Source organism: Manihot esculenta, chromosome 11 (assembly GCF_001659605.2).
Source record: "Manihot esculenta cultivar AM560-2 chromosome 11, M.esculenta_v8, whole genome shotgun sequence".
In the NCBI taxonomy this organism is placed as follows: domain Eukaryota; kingdom Viridiplantae; phylum Streptophyta; class Magnoliopsida; order Malpighiales; family Euphorbiaceae; genus Manihot; species Manihot esculenta.
The window spans coordinates 20,581,927-20,597,857 of record NC_035171.2 but is presented as its reverse complement, the minus strand read 5'-3'; the positions used below and the strand labels follow the sequence as shown (position 1 = coordinate 20,597,857).

At 37.4% G+C, this 15,931-nt stretch overlaps 2 protein-coding genes across 2 annotated transcripts; both read left to right on the top strand.

The window, feature by feature from the left end:
- The first annotated feature begins 9,788 nt into the window (after positions 1-9,788).
- Positions 9,789-10,274, top strand: LOC122725021. The gene has a single exon (XM_043961435.1). The coding sequence runs from the start codon at positions 9,789-9,791 to the stop codon at positions 10,272-10,274; it is 486 nt and encodes a 161-aa protein (XP_043817370.1).
- A 2,413-nt stretch (positions 10,275-12,687) lies between these two features.
- LOC110607555 (monooxygenase 2) lies at positions 12,688-14,719 on the top strand. The gene is made up of 6 exons (XM_021746692.2): positions 12,688-12,846; positions 12,930-13,076; positions 13,159-13,227; positions 13,485-13,650; positions 13,747-13,963; positions 14,058-14,719. The coding sequence occupies exons 1-6, from the start codon at positions 12,773-12,775 to the stop codon at positions 14,615-14,617; spliced, it is 1,233 nt and encodes a 410-aa protein (XP_021602384.1). The 5' UTR covers positions 12,688-12,772; the 3' UTR covers positions 14,618-14,719.
- The last annotated feature ends 1,212 nt before the right edge of the window (positions 14,720-15,931 follow it).

Below are 15,931 nucleotides of genomic sequence, written 5' to 3'. Positions count from 1 at the left end.
TGGAAGGTTTGGAAGGCTTGAAATGCACAAAGGCTGAGTTCTGGATGAACTCAGGTTCGGCCGCCGAAGGTGGTTTCGGCTACCGAACCTGCCTGAGGATGCAGGGATTGGCCGCCTAACCTTGCCCCCGAAAGTTGAGTTTTGGCTTGAAAGCAGACTTTCGGCCGCCGAAGGTAATGTTCGGCTGCCGAAAGTGTCTGACTTTCGTCTCTGGAGAGAGGGTTCGGCCGCCGAAGGTGCCCCCGAACCTGCCTGACTTTCATCTCTGTCTGGGACTTTAGGCCGCCGAAGGTGCCGCCGAAAGTGCCCTGTCCAGCCTTTTCTTGAGTATTTTCTATGCATGTTTAAGTGATGCTTTAGGGGGTTTTTGGGTAGTTGTTTATGAGTTGTTTAGAGTATGTTTGGCACCTCACTGGAGTCCACCTATGTAGGATCGAACCCGAGGAACCGAGGTGTTCAGCAGTGTTAGCTGCTTCAGAGTTAGTCCAGAGCTAGCCAGAGGTGAGTGGAACTAACCCTTATGTTTTAAATCAAATGATTTCAGCATGTTCAAGCATGTTCATGCATCATGAATACCATGGTATGCAATAGGTTGTTTGCATTAGAATTCACGAATATGATGCATTGCATAATACGATGATAATGATGTGGATGGATACTGGATGATCCTCTAGCCCTCAGTATGTTATGACATGATATGAAATGTTATGATATGGCATGTACGATATGATATGAGATGTGGAGTTCAGGTGTGGCCGTATCGCCCCTGGCATAGAGTATATGGAGTTCAGGTGTGGCCATATCGCCCCTGGCATAGAGTATATGGAGTTCAGGTGTGGCCGTATCGCCCCTGGCATAGAGTATATGGAGTCCAGGCGTGGCCGTATCGCCCCTGGCATAGAGTATTGTTGACTTGTTATGGTACGAGATTGATATGTAGAGAGCTATTGGTGACAGATTCATCCTTGAGGTGATATATTTGTGATGTGACGCATTCCATGATAGCATACGTTAAAATAAACTGTTTTTCTTTTATGGTTTCTGCTCACTGGGCTTTTTAGCTCACCCCTCTCCCCTAACCCCAGGTTTGCAGGATCAGAGATAGTCAGGAGATCAGCAGGTTACGTCCATGGTCATGTTTATGTAATAGAATAGTAGTGGACATGATGTAATGTAAGGTTATGTAATGATGTAGAAGAGTTATATTGTAATATGACTTTATGTTATATGTTCAGAGTTATAGTATTGTGCTTGGCCCGAGTGGGATAATCCCTTTGTACATGAGTTTCATGTTATGTTGTTACATGTGATGGACCGAGTTTGACGTAGGGTATGCTGACCCTAGGGGTTCTATGAGTTCAGTCATAGTGCATACACAGGTCAAACCGATTAAAGGTAAAGTTTTAAATGTTTTATGGATATGTTTGATCATGTTTGGGATTATACCAGCTGTACAGGATGCATGGTAGGCTTGCTACGGGTCCCGGCGGCCTTATGCCGATCTGGATCCTAGCGCCGGTAGCGGTCCGGATTTTCGGGTCGTTACAAAATGGTATCAGAGCCCTAGGTTCACATGGTCGGACCTATAGTGTGTTGGGCTCATAGAGGTTATAGTAGGGCAAGCACAATAGGAAGATCATGTCCACTAGGATAGGATATGGAGTCCTGTCTTGTATTATGATATGTATGTGATGCAAGTTCATGTGTTTCCACATGAACCATAAGATGCTAATGTTTATGTGCTATGTTATGCTTTCAGAAGTCAAGATGAGAGGAACTCGTCGATCTGCGAGATTGACTGGAGCTCTGCCAGAGAATGAGGGCATGGATGCCCATTCCCTTGCTCTGCAGAGGGCAAGATCTTGTAGGACGATCATGGAAAGTACATCAAGGGGCCCTAGAAGGTCTTTTGATGCAGGTCGGAGGAGATCAGTTCATGAAGGTATGTCAACGGATGTGATGTAAACAGAGGGGGATAACCAGAGAAGAGATAGTAGTTTGGGCATGAGTATGTCAGTAGAGGATATGGGAGAGTCCCAAGGAGGCACTCATGCCTCGGGCTTTGTTCCACCACAGTATCCACCCTACCCGCAAGGGCCAGGGTATCCGATGGGAGGTACATCGGATTTCTTTAGCCATAATCCATATCCCACCTTTATGCCCTATCCTCCCTTTTACCCACAGTACCCCATGTTTCCATCCTCACCCTTTTTCCCAGGTCCAGCAAACCCTAATCCAGGGGATGCTGCACCTCCTCCTCCACCAGCAGAACCAATAGTCCCTGATGTCCGGATACCCAAACCTAGTTCATCAGTTGGGGGTAAAGTAAAGATGACAGATTACCTCAAGTTGGATGCCCCCAAGTTCGAAGCAGGCGATGACCCTTTTGAGTACCTCAGAACGGTAAAGATGATAACAGATGAGCTAGGAGCAAGTGACAGTAGAGCCATTCAGATGGCAGGGTTCACATTGAAATGCAAGAAGGCAAGGGAATGGTTCAAAAACTATGTGGACCCAAGGTTGGAGAGCTTATCCTGGGAGCAGTTTGCCAATGAGTTTGCAGGATGGGCTTTTCCAGATAGTTCCAGAGAACTGAAGATGATTGAGTTTGAGCAGCTAAGGCAGACGGAAGAGATGAGCGTAGAGGAGTTTACGGACAGGTTCCTGGAGTTGTTGCCGTTTGCAGGACAAGGTCTTGACACAGACCTGAAGAAGTCTAGGAGATATGTTATGAAGCTTCACTCCAGGTATTCCTCGTTGATTCAAGCAGCAGAAAGGGAGAGTTTCCATGCTATAGTGGATATGGCACGAAAAATGGAGGCTAGTGCTATCATTCAAGGAACGGTGACACAGTACGTGGCACAGTCTTCGGGTTCCAAACTCCCGGGGACAAGTGATGTTAATCTCTCCCCTCTGAGCGAGGCTGTCACAAAAAGTAAGAAGGGAGACAGAGGTCTCAGAAGATCAAAGAAGAACAAGTTCTGGAATCGGATAAAGTCTGGTCTGGGATTAGGAGGTGGCTCGAGCTCAGGCACAGAGGTTGTAGAGTGTGCGAGGTGCGGTAGGCCGCACAAGGGAGTCTGTCGGTTTGGGACTACAGCATGTTACAGATGCGGCCAGGAGGGGCACATAGCTCGAGAGTGCCCTAAGGCAGCTTTTATGACACTGTCCCATCAGACAACTCCAGGCAGTATGGCTCAGCCATCAGCTCCAGTCATGTTTCAGGGCAGTGGTAGAGGCGGAGACAGGGGGACAGCCCCTTCTTCAGCAGGTTCCCGTGGGGAAGGTCCATCAGCTCCAGCGCGGATCTTCGCCATGACTCAGCAGGAGGCTAACACATCGAACCCGATGGGATCAGGTAATCTCACTCTGGTATGTTCTGGTGTGTCTGTTTCATGAACCCTGATGTTTCTCTTTCTTTGTTTGCTTGTGAGCCCTTGTGAGGTTGGGTTGATAGCTTATGGGTTAGAGTATCCCCTTGGGGTCAGTGCACCCAAGTGTGATCCATCTGTGGCAGAGTCAGTCTGCCGGTATAGTCAGAGTATGTGTTGTGAGTAGATGCCTTCCAGCTGACCTAGCGGTTCTAGATTTGACTGTTTGACGTCATTCTAGGGTTGGATTGGTTCTTCTACCAGTGGTACTACCTAGTCTGCAGAGACAAGGTAGTCAGGTTCAGAGGTCAGGATGGATCAGAGGTAGTCCTTAGAGGGGACAGAATAGGGATACCTAGAGGTTCAGTATCAACCCTATAGGCTCGTAGGTTGTTCAGGAAAAGTTGTCAGGGGTTCTAGCTCTTCAGAGAGAGTATAGCAGTCAGGTCAGGGAGCCCGCCTCAGTGCCCATTGTTAGAGAGTTTAGATGTTTCCCCAGACGAGTTCCCAGGACTACCACCTGTTAGGGAGATAGAGTTTAAAATAGAAGTAATGCATGGAATTGGACCAATCTCTATCCCTCCCCACAGGATGGTATCAACAGAGTTTAAAGAGTTATAAGGATCAGTTGTAAGAGTTGGTAGTTAAGGGTTCCCATCTGACTGAGCACTTCGCCTTGGGGTGTTCCAGTGTTGTTATGAGGATGAAGGATGGATCCCTAGGACTTTGTGTCGACCACTAGTCGTTGAACAAAGTTACTACCCAGAACAAGTATTTGTTACCTTGGATCGACGGTCTATTTTAAGCCAGCTAGCAGGGGCTAGTTGCCTTTCCAAGATAGATCTGAAGTCTAGGTACCATCAGTTAAGATCAAGGAAGAGGATGTGCAGAGAGCAGTGTTTAGAACCAGATATGGGCACTATGAGTTCCTAGGAATGTCGTTCGGGTTAATGAACGCCCCTACATCATTCATGGATCTCATAAGCAGAGTTTTAGTCGGTTTCTGGATCACTCCGTTATTGTCTTCATTGACGGTATCTCGGCGAATTCCAGAAATGCAGAAGAGTATGCCCATCATCTGAAATCAGGATTTGCAGATCCCGAGAGAACATGGCTTGGATGCCTAGTTCTCCACTGTGAGTTCTGGTCGAGGAGCATATCCTTCTTGGGTCATGTGTGTCGGAGAAAAGAAAGTGAAGTAGACCTGAGAAAGTTGAAGTTGTAGCCGACTAGCCCAGGCCCATGGTAATGACTAAGATCAAGAGCTTTTTGGGTTGGGCAGGTTACCTAATGGAGGTTCATCTAGAACTTCTCTAGAGTTGCCGCTCCTATGGCCAGATGGATCAAGAAGAACCAGAGGGTTGTGTGGTCTACTCAGATTGAAAAGGGCTTTGAAAAGCCAAAGGAAATGTTGATGTCAGCACCAGTGGTAGCTCTGTCCGCCAATGATGGAGATTTCACAGTGTCCTGTGATGCGTCCCGTGTGGGACTGGGTGGTGTGTTAATGTAAAGTGGCAGGATGATTGCTTATGCTTCTAGGTAGCTGAAGAAGCATGAGTTGAATCATCTTACACACGACCTAGAGATGGCGATGGTAACCTTTGCACTCAAGATGTGGAAGTGGTACCTGTATAAGGTATGATGACAGATCCTTACAGATTGAAAGAGCTTGCAATACATCTTGAGTCAAGGGAGAAGAACATGAGGTATAGGAGATGGGTAAAAACTGCGTGGTATTCGCGACTTCAAGGTTCGGTATATTCGGCTGAGGCAGATATTTTTGATAGATGCCCTCAACCGAAAACCACTTGGCAGCTTACCCCATCCCTTAGTACAGTAAGAAGAAGGCCAATAGTTAGAAGATGAGAAGAATCAGAACTGCTGTAAGTCAGCAGGAGAGTATGAAGTCGTTCGCAAGAGGCATGTAGAGTTTCAGAAGAGAACAAGAGTTTTGTCAGAGTGCACGGCGGAAGCGTGTTGAGGTTCTCGAGGAAGTCGAGGTTTGCTGAAGGTGTATCCAAAAGAGAGGGTGATTCGTTATGGGCAGAAAGGTAAATTAGCTCTCAGATACATTGGACTCTTTGAAATCCTGCAAGGGATTTGGGAATGTATCTTACGAGTTAGATTTACCCACCTCTATGGAAGAGATCCTTTCGTTTTTCCATGTTTCCACGGTATATGAGTTCATGTCGAATCCGAGTGAGGTTCTTAAAGGAACCAGAGGTGGAGACCATAGAGGATCTCACCTATGTTGAGCAGCTAGTACGGACCACAGACACACAAGTCAGAAAGTGTGGAAACAAGGAAATCCCGATGGTGAAAGCCCCTTAGGATCACCTTAAGATGAAAAGTTCACCGGGGAGACCGAGAGTTTATACTCCAGCAATGATCGTGTCTCTCTTTTAGAAGAGAGGTTTGTAGGTTTTGCTTGCTTGTTGCTTGCTTGCTTATGTATGTTGGATGCTATGCTTTGAGTTGCCTGTTTGTTTGATGCTTGAACATTCGAGGACGAATGTTCTTAAAGGGGGGAAGAATGTAATACCCGGCTAGATTCCGGCATCGGAATCCCTACCTTCCGGCGGAATCTCCATTGGAATATGGAATTTTGATGATGCCAGAGTCTTCTAGAGGGGTAAAATGTGATTTCTAAAATGATTTTTACTGATTTCATGGTTTTAAATGAAAAAGAAGTGAGTTTTGAAAAGAAAGGACCAAGGAGGTTTTTGCCAGGTTCGGCTGCCGAAAGTGAAGTTCGGCCGCCGAACATGGGAAGGCTTCGGGAGTGCTTTTGGCCTCCGAAAGCTATGTTTGAACAAACCATGTTCGCCCGCCGAACCTCAAGTTCGGCCGCCGAACATGGGGGTGTTTTGCATGCACGTTAGGCCGCCGAAGGAGATTTGGCTGGCCACCTATAAATGCCCCTCAGACCGAAAATGGGCGAGATTTCTCCCCATTCTCGAGCTCAGGTGTGTTCATGTCCTCTTTTGGTCATTTTCATGTTTTCTCTTCATCTCCTTCATATTTTTATGAGTTCCATGGTTGTTTTGAAGAGTTTTCAAGCTTAGATCAAAGTTTTGGGAGCTTGGAGACCCAAGGAGTAGTTTCCTCCCATCTCCAAGTTAGAGCTCGCACAAACCCTCGATCTTCAAGAGGTAAGTGTGGATCTATGCTTTCTTTTACGTTTCATGAAGTTTTAAGTGAGTTTTAAGAGGTTTTGATGGTTGAGTATGGGTAGATATGCATGTTAGGGTTTATGTGGGTTTTATGCCCAATGTATGATAATGTATGTTCATGTGATGTTTGTGTTGGGGTTTAAGTTAGTTTTCAAGCCCCTTGAGCATATGGGAGAGAGTATGCATGATTGGGAGAGAGTATGTGAGGTTTGGTTTGTTTTGATGGTTTTGGCCTATGTGGGTCATAAACTATCTATGTATGTTTTAGATGTTGTTTTTGGGAGTTTAAGCTTGTTTGAGCTCCTTTGTGCATGGTTAAGGATGTATGCATGTGTTTGAGAAGTTGGGTGCTTGTTTTGGGGTGTATGGAAGGTTTGGAAGGCTTGAAATGCACAAAGGCTGAGTTCTGGATGAACTCAGGTTCGGCCGACGAAGGTGGTTTCGGCCGCCGAACCTGCCTGAGGATGCAGGGATTGGCCGCCTAACCTTGCCCCCGAAAGTTGAGTTTTGGCTTGAAAGCAGACTTTCGGCCGCCAAAGGTAATGTTCGGCCGCCGAAAGTGTCTGACTTTCGTCTCTGGAGAGAGGGTTCGGCCGCCGAAGGTGCCCCTGAACCTGCCTGACTTTCGTCTCTGTCTGGGACTTTAGGCCGCCGAAGGTGCCACCGAAAGTGCCCTGTCCAGCCTTTTCTTGAGTATTTTCTATGCATGTTTAAGTGATGCTTTAGGGGGTTTTTGGGTAGTTGTTTATGAGTTGTTTAGAGTATGTTTGGAACCTCACTGGAGTCCACCTGTGTAGGATCGGACCCGAGGAACCAAGGTGTTCAGCAGTGTTAGCTGCTTCAGAGTTAGTCCAGAGCTAGCCAGAGGTGAGTGGAACTAACCCTTATGTTTTAAATCAAATGATTTCAGCATGTTCAAGCATGTTCATGCATCATGAATACCATGGTATGCAATAGGTTGTTTGCATTAGAATTCACGAATATGATGCATTGCATAATACGATGATAATGATGTGGATGGATACTGGATGATCCTCTAGCCCTCAGTATGTTATGACATGATATGAAATGTTATGATATGGCATGTACGATATGATATGAGATGTGGAGTTCAAGTGTGGCCGTATCGCCCCTGGCATAGAGTATATGGAGTTCAGGTGTGGCCGTATCGCCCCTGGCATAGAGTATATGGAGTTCAGGTGTGGCCGTATCGCCCCTGGCATAGAGTATATGGAGTCCAGGCGTGGCCGTATCGCCCCTGGCATAGAGTATTATTGACTTGTTATGGTACGAGATTGATATGTAGAGGGCTATTGGTGACAGATTCATCCTTGAGGTGATATATTTGTGATGTGACGCATTCCATGATAGCATACGTTAAAATAAACTGTTTTTCTTTTATGGTTTCTGCTCACTGGGCTTTTTAGCTCACCCCTCTCCCCTAACCCCAGGTTTGCAGGGTCAGAGATAGTCAGGAGATCAGCAGGTTACGTCCATGGTCATGTTTATGTAATAGAATAGTAGTGGACATGATGTAATGTAAGGTTATGTAATGATGTAGAAGAGTTATATTGTAATATGACTTTATGTTATATGTTCAGAGTTATAGTATTGTGCTTGGCCCGAGTGGGATAATCCCTTTGTACATGAGTTTTATTTTATGTTGTTACATGTGATGGACCGAGTTTGACGTAGGGTATGCTGACCCTAGGGGTTCTATGAGTTCAGTCATAGTGCATACACAGGTCAAACCGATTAAAGGTAAAGTTTTAAATGTTTTATGGATATGTTTGATCATGTTTGGGATTATACCAACTGTACAGGATGCATGGTAGGCTTGCTACGGGTCCCGGCGGCCTTATGCCGATCTGGATCCTAGCGCCGGTAGCGGTCCGGATTTTCGGGTCGTTACAGAGGTGGTTAAAAAAAAATTAAGTAATTTTTATTGATGATTATTCTAGATATACTAAAGTATATTTACTTAGAAACAAAGATGAAGTATTTGATATGTTTCAATTATATAAAGTTGAAGTAGAAAATCATTTAAATAGGAAAATAAAAAAGATTAGATCAGATAGATCTGGAGAATATATCTCATTTAATGACTTTTGTGAAAAAGAAGGAATAATTCATGAATTTGCTCCACCTTATTACTTGAATCCAATGGAGTAGTGGAAAGAAAAAAATAGAAATTAAAAGAAATAATGAATGCTTTATTAATAAGTTCCTCCTCACCTAATAACCTTTGGGGGCAAATTTTATTATTTGCTTGGTATCTACAAAATAGGATACCCTATAAGAAAACTTATAAAACACCCTATGAACTTTGGAAATGTTATACACCTAACTTAAAATATTTAAAAGTGTGGGGGTGTCTTGCTAAAGTAATTCTTCCTTATCCTAAGAAACGCAAAATAGGTTCAAAAACTTTTGATTGCATGTTTATAGGTTATGCTGAACATAGCGTTGCATATAGATTTCTTGTTTTGAAAAATGATGTGCTTGATTGTAACACTATAATTGAGAAAAAAATATTGAGTTTTTTGAACATATCTTTCCTTTAAAAGTTGAGAAAATTTCCCATGCACCTAATGAAAATATTTATGAAAATCATTTTGGAAATAAAAATGAAGATTTAAGAAGAAGTAAAAGATAAAGAAAAGAGACTTCTTTTGGAAATGACTTTTACCCTTATCTTATTGAAAATGAACCTTTAAGTTTTTCTGAAGCTATTAAATCTTCTGAAGCTCATTTTTGGAAAGAAGCAATTAAAATTGAAATTGATTCTATTACTTAAAATGACATTTGGACTTTAATGGACTTGCCTCTAGGAGCTAAACCTATTAGTTGTAAATGGATTTTCAAAAGAAAATATAACCCAGATGGGTCAATCGAAAAGTATAAAGTAAGGCTAGTAGCAAAAGATTTTTCTCAAAAATAAAATATAGATTATTTTGATACCTTTGCTCCTATAGCCAGAATTTCTTCTATTAGAGTATTAATTATAGGTCAATCGAAAAGTTTAAAACAAGCTCCCAAACAGTGGCATGAGAAATTTGATCAAGTTTTGTTGAATGATGGTTTTACCTCTATTGAAGTTGATAAATGTGTATATACAAAACGTATAAATGATGAATCTGTGATTATTTGTTTATATGTAGATGATATGCTTATTTTTTGTACATATTACAATATAGTTTGTAAATAAAAAGCTTTCCTTGCCTCTAAATTTGATATGAAAGATATGGGAGAGGCAAACGTGATTTTGGGAGTTAGAATCATAAGGAAGAATGATAGTCTAATGCTATCACAACAGCATTATGTTGAGAAACTTCTAAGGAAGTTTGGACATTTCAATATCAAACCAGTGAGTACTCCTTATAATCCTAACTGTCAATTAGAGAAAAATAGAGATGACTCTATTGTTCAATCTGAATATGCACAGATCATTGGGAGTCTGTTGCATTTAATGAATTTTTCACCAACACCATCTGTATCAATGCGTTGTGATTGCCAACTGGCAATAGCCATTGCAAAGAATAAAACTTTCAATGGTAAGAATAGACATATTCGTCTGAGACATAATGTTATTAAGCAGCTGCTGAAAGATGAAACTATTTCCATTGATTATGTGAAGTCAGAAGTGAATTTGGCCGATCCTCTGACTAAACCTTTAGGGAGAAAAATAATAGATGAAACATCGAGGGGAATGGGACTTGAGCCAATTTGAAATTAACAGTGATGGAAATCCAACCTTTGTGATTGGAGATCCCATGAAAAATGTTCATATGAGTAATAACAAGTCACTTGTTAGTTCTGCTAGCACTATTTATTGTTGTCTCTTCCTATGGTGTGAGAAGTGCTAGACTGCATTAATGAGAGGATGAGATGAAAGCTCTTAATGATATTCATATCCCTTATTGGTGGTGTATAAATTGTAGTATACACTTGATGATATCACCTATATAAGTGTGGAGTGTGGCCGCTTCTATGAGATTTTGGCATAATCTCTAGAGGACTTATGAACTACCAGACGCGCGCATGGTCTATTAGCGCAAAATAGCGTTGATAACAAGATCTGTGGAGTGTTATGAGATTGATGGGATATTAGCATACAAAAAGAGTTTTTGGTTCATAAAAACAAAAGTTTCACAAATTCCTTTGTATGTTAAGTTTTATTAATTTAGGTCTGGTTCATAGTCTAAAAGATACTAAATTCGAAATATATACACTAAATTTTTAAATCCAGCAATGAAAATTCTTTTAAATCTGTAGGGGATTATTGTAAAATTAGTTTAGATTTCAAAAATTTTATGGTCGTTGAAGATTTTATAGTAATTAAAGATTTTATGATTATTAAATATTTTATTTATGGGATTTAAATATAATATTAAATCTGACCGTTATGATTTTATTATATTATCTCAAAATTTTTATAACCATATATAACGGTTGATTTTTCCAATATAAATAGCTTTCATCTCTACAAAAATATTAACTTCCATTTTTCCGACCTTATTCTTTCTCTTCTCTGTATTTTCTACTGAGTTATAAATTAGAGATAAATTCTTATTATTCTGATTTTGAAAATTAAATTCCAGAATAACATGTTTAATCTGGGGATTACAAAATAAATATTTAAAAACAGTGTTTAACACGACTCAGATTTTATTATTTTATCCTATTTTTCTAACATTTCTATAATTGGTTGCCTTTGCATTGGTTTTGTCTCTAACTGCTTCTGAGTTTCTCTCTTTATTTTTTGGCGATGAGTGCAGCCGCAATGGTTTCAATAGAATCAGTGTGCAGTGACCACTATAGTGTGATTTTATATTTTCTAATTTTGAGTGATGGTTGGATATGTTCTGTTTTCTTTAGTTTGATTTTCATTAGATTTCATTAGTTTGATTAGGTTTTGTTTAAATTTTTTTGTAATCCTTGTATTAACTTTATGAATTTTGAAAAATGAAATATATCCAGCATTGCTATAAAAAAAATATATTTAACCACATATTAATAAAATTAATCACTTCTATTTAATCAAGTTTTTGTTTTATTGATCATATATGAATTTAGAATATTTGAATATTATTTTACTTCATCCTTTGCTATTTTATTAATTTTTTATTATATATTTTTCCATATGAAAGAATAATAATGTGTCCAAATGTTTAAGACATATTTTTACAGATCACATGGCCTAGACGGGAGGGTGGCGGCAACTTAACAGTAGTGGCGAGAAAAATATTTTTTAATAAGATGTTTTTATTATTAAATTTTAATATAAAAGTAAAATATATTAATAAGTTTATATATAAAAATTGTAATAAAATATTTAAAGAGAGAAATAATTTCTTTATTTAAAAGAAAATTTATTTTCTTTAAAATGATTTAATTTTATTATAATAAAAATACTTTTCTTAACTTTTTTAAATATAAAAATATTTTAATTATCGGAGCTTAGAGTTTTAAATTTCATGAAAGCATAAGTCTCTTAAGAGTAGCGGGTTAGTTGGTAACTTCAATTATTTCAATAAATTGTGTGGACGCTAGTGACGGCGAATAATTTCTAGGGGTTACCAATATTTGGTGTGATTACACGGAAAAAATTATCCAAACGAATTAATTTAAAAAATTAATTTAATTTTTTATTAATTTAAATTTAATTTAATTTTTAATTTTAAAAATTTTAATTATTTTAATTCAATTTTAATTAAAAAAATAAACTGAATCGATTAATTATAATAATATATTATTTTTAATAATATAAGGACATTAAAATATTTTAATTAAATTTTAAAATATTAAAAATAAAATTTATAAAATAAAAAATTTATTAAAAATTTAAATAAATTAAATCAAATCAAATTAAATTAAATTAAATTAATTTAATTTAATTTAATTTTTAATTAAATTAAATTTAATTTAATTTTTATAAATATTAAAATTTTAATTTTTAATTTATTGAATTTGATTTGATTTTATATTATAGCGTAAATGTTCACCCCTAATAATTTCCATTGGACCGGAATTTCATCACATGCTGACATCACCACATATTCCAAAAATTTCCACTTCTTGGACCGGAATTTCCTTACATACTTGCTGACATCACCTCTGTATTATTGTGGGTGCCCTGTTTACTCTCTATATTATCTTTGTCTGGATTTTGGGTTCTCATCCTAAAATTGAACTCATCCATTTCTTTCCAAAACTCAACAAGCAATCATGGAGTTGGCTCGAGATATTGTTATAGTAGGAGCTGGAATAGCTGGCCTCACCACATCCTTGGGACTTCACAGGTTTCAATCCAATTTATATCTACATGTTTTTTGTTAAATATATTTTTTTACTAATTTATTGCATTTTTAATACTAATTTTTAGGCTTGGAATTGAAAGTTTAGTATTGGAATCCTCTTCTAATTTGAGGATTACTGGATTTGCTTTGTCTACTTGGACTAACGCTTGGAAGGCTTTAGATGCTCTTGGTGTTGGTGATTATCTTCGAACACAGCATGAGCGGATTGATGAGTATGTAAATTAATTTCGTTTATATTTACATAATTTATTTTCTAATTTTATTATTTATTAATTTAAAAAATTTATATAACAGATTAATTGCAACCTCCACAGCCTCAAGCCAACCGAAAGCACGAGTATTTTTTAAGGGCAAAGCGAAGCAGTAAGTAATTAAACACAGTATTATCTTAACTCGCCCAAAAATTTATTGATATTTAATTTTTTATTAAATTAAAAATTGGGCATTAGAGAAGTATAATATGAAACTTTTCAGATTTATTTAGATATACTTACTATCAGATTAAATCTGTGAATGTGAATATTTGATTTCTTACATGCTAAAAATATGAAAATATAACAATTTATGAAATTTAATTATTCATGTATGGAATTTATAATGGTAAATTTTCTAATGTACAGTGGAGAGCATGAGGTTCGGTGTGTGAGAAGGAAATTATTGCTAGAAGCTCTTGCACAAGAACTCCCACATGATACTATAAGGTTCTCCTCCAAAGTAGTTTCTATTGACGAATCAGACTACTTCAAGCTTGTCTATCTTGATGATGGTACCATGATCAAAACTAAGGTAAAATAATAAGCCTACTCATGATTCAATATTATGATTTTGATATTATGAAACTAAACCTCATTGACGTTGTCCCTTAATTTATGGATAAATAAGGTATTAATCGGATGTGATGGAGTGAACTCAGTAGTGGCAAAGTGGCTCGGTTTTAAAAACCCAGCTTTTACGGGGCGATCGGCTATAAGGGCATATGCAAATTTTAATGGAAAACATGGCTATCTTTTCAAGTTTTACCAGTTTTTTGGTAATGGCTTTCGTTCAGGTTTCTTTCCCTGCGATGATACATCTATATATTGGTTTTTCACTTGTACAGGTAATTAATATCATTGTCTCGGTTAATAAAAGAGCTGTATTATAAAATTTTCACTTAGGCTTAAATTGTGCAAATTCTATGTATTTTCTTGTAGAGATGAAGCTAGAGGAGGACCCAGCAAAGTTGAAGCAATTTGTGCTGAGCAAACTTCAAAATGCAGCAAATGAACACCAGAGAAAAGTAGTAGAAGCAACTGAGGAAGATAGTATTATATCTTCTTCTCTGAGATACAGACATCCATGGGAGTTGCTATGGGGAAATATAAGCAAAGGCAATGTGAGTGTGGCTGGAGATGCTCTTCATCCCATGACCCCAGATGTAGGCCAAGGTGGTTGTGCTGCCTTGGAAGATGGTGTCGTTTTAGCTAGGTGCCTCGCTGAGGCCTTGAAGAAAGAAGTAACTGGTGAAAATAAAGAGAGTGACAAGGAAGAATATGAGAGGATTGAAGCTGGGTTGAAAAAATATGCAGCAGAGAGGAGATGGAGAAGTATTGAGCTCATTACTACAGCTTATTTTGTTGGATTTATACAGCAAAGTAATGGAAAGTTATTGAACTTCTTGAGAGATAAATTTTTGGTTAATTTTCTTTCTGGGTTGCTGCTGAGGCTATCCGATTTCGACTGTGGAAATCTTAAAACTATGTCTTCATCTTGAAGTTTTCGTTGTTAAGACTCAGTGGTATTAGATTAATCTTTTCAGCTACGAGGTATTAAGTTTCAGCTAATTATGAAAAAATCGAAATTTCTATTTTCATTCTATGGTTCTTTGGTTCTCATAATAAAATTGTAATTTTATTTGAATCTTATCTAACTGCAATTGTTTAAATTTGACAAGTTAAAATTATTATTTATTGCATATTTTAAATATAATTTATTTTATATTTAATAAAATTATAATATTTAACAGTAGTTTTTTATTCATATTAAAAAATTAAGTAAGCAGTTATTTTATGTATGAAATGTAGGCAAATATAACGATTTTAAATTGTATTGCAGCTTAAATACACAATTTACACTTGTTATCTTAACTTTGATATATATACCTAATCGCGGTTTGCCATGATACAAGGAAAATTATCGATAAATATGAAAAATTATTCAAACTAGGCCCAAATAAACATGAAAAATGTTTACGCATCCCATTTAAATATTCTATTTCATATTAATATCATAATAAGATCCAAAAGAATTTTAATATTTTAACATTATTTTTCATTTATTATTATTTTTTTAAAAATCTTTTCATATTTCTTCTAATTATTTCATTATTAATTTATTACATTTTTAATGTTGAAAAATTCATAAATTTTTTAAAATCCAAATAATTAAATAACAAATCACATTTCATCTTATATCACATAATTTGTGCATAATCACATATAATTTATTAACTATATATATAATTCACAGTTTAAGGATTATCTAGATTTGTCGTGTATTTCATAAAAACTCAAGTATTTGGATATATTCAGATTCTACCATCAATATTTTTTATTTCACACGAATATAGAAGGTCACTCAACGCATTCAGAAGATAATTCGACATCTATAAGAAAATAGTCCAACCAGAAGAAGAAAAATAAATTGAAAAAATAAAGGAGCGAGTTTTTTTTTTCTTCAAAAGGCAGAGAGCTTATTTTCTAAGTTGAGTGAAAATTATTTTTCTTTAAAGTAGAAAAAGAGAAGCTTTCTTGGTTTACAATTTTGGGTAAGAGAACTACCCACCACTCACCCAAAAGCAGTTATGTCACTGTCAAAGATTTGAATTTCAAATCTTTATTATTTTTTCTTCTTTTATTCAATTTATATAAAATAAATTAAAACTAGCTCATTATAAATAAGATACATAATTTTATTTCAGACTTTTTATTTTCGGCTTTTATATTAGGTGTATTATTTCTTTTATCTTTCATTCACACATGATAGGACATAATGATATGTACACTGCATTTTCATACTTAACAAATAG

Bases quoted from the DNA above. Each gene is read 5' to 3' on its own strand.
- LOC122725021 (XM_043961435.1), top strand. From the start codon at position 9,789: ATGGGAGAGGCAAACGTGATTTTGGGAGTTAGAATCATAAGGAAGAAT.
- LOC110607555 (XM_021746692.2), top strand. From the start codon at position 12,773: ATGGAGTTGGCTCGAGATATTGTTATAGTAGGAGCTGGAATAGCTGGC. The intron at 13,077-13,158 runs GTATGTAAATTA...TTTATATAACAG, and splicing joins CAGCATGAGCGGATTGATGA to ATTAATTGCAACCTCCACAG. The intron at 13,651-13,746 runs GTAAAATAATAA...TGGATAAATAAG, and splicing joins GTACCATGATCAAAACTAAG to GTATTAATCGGATGTGATGG.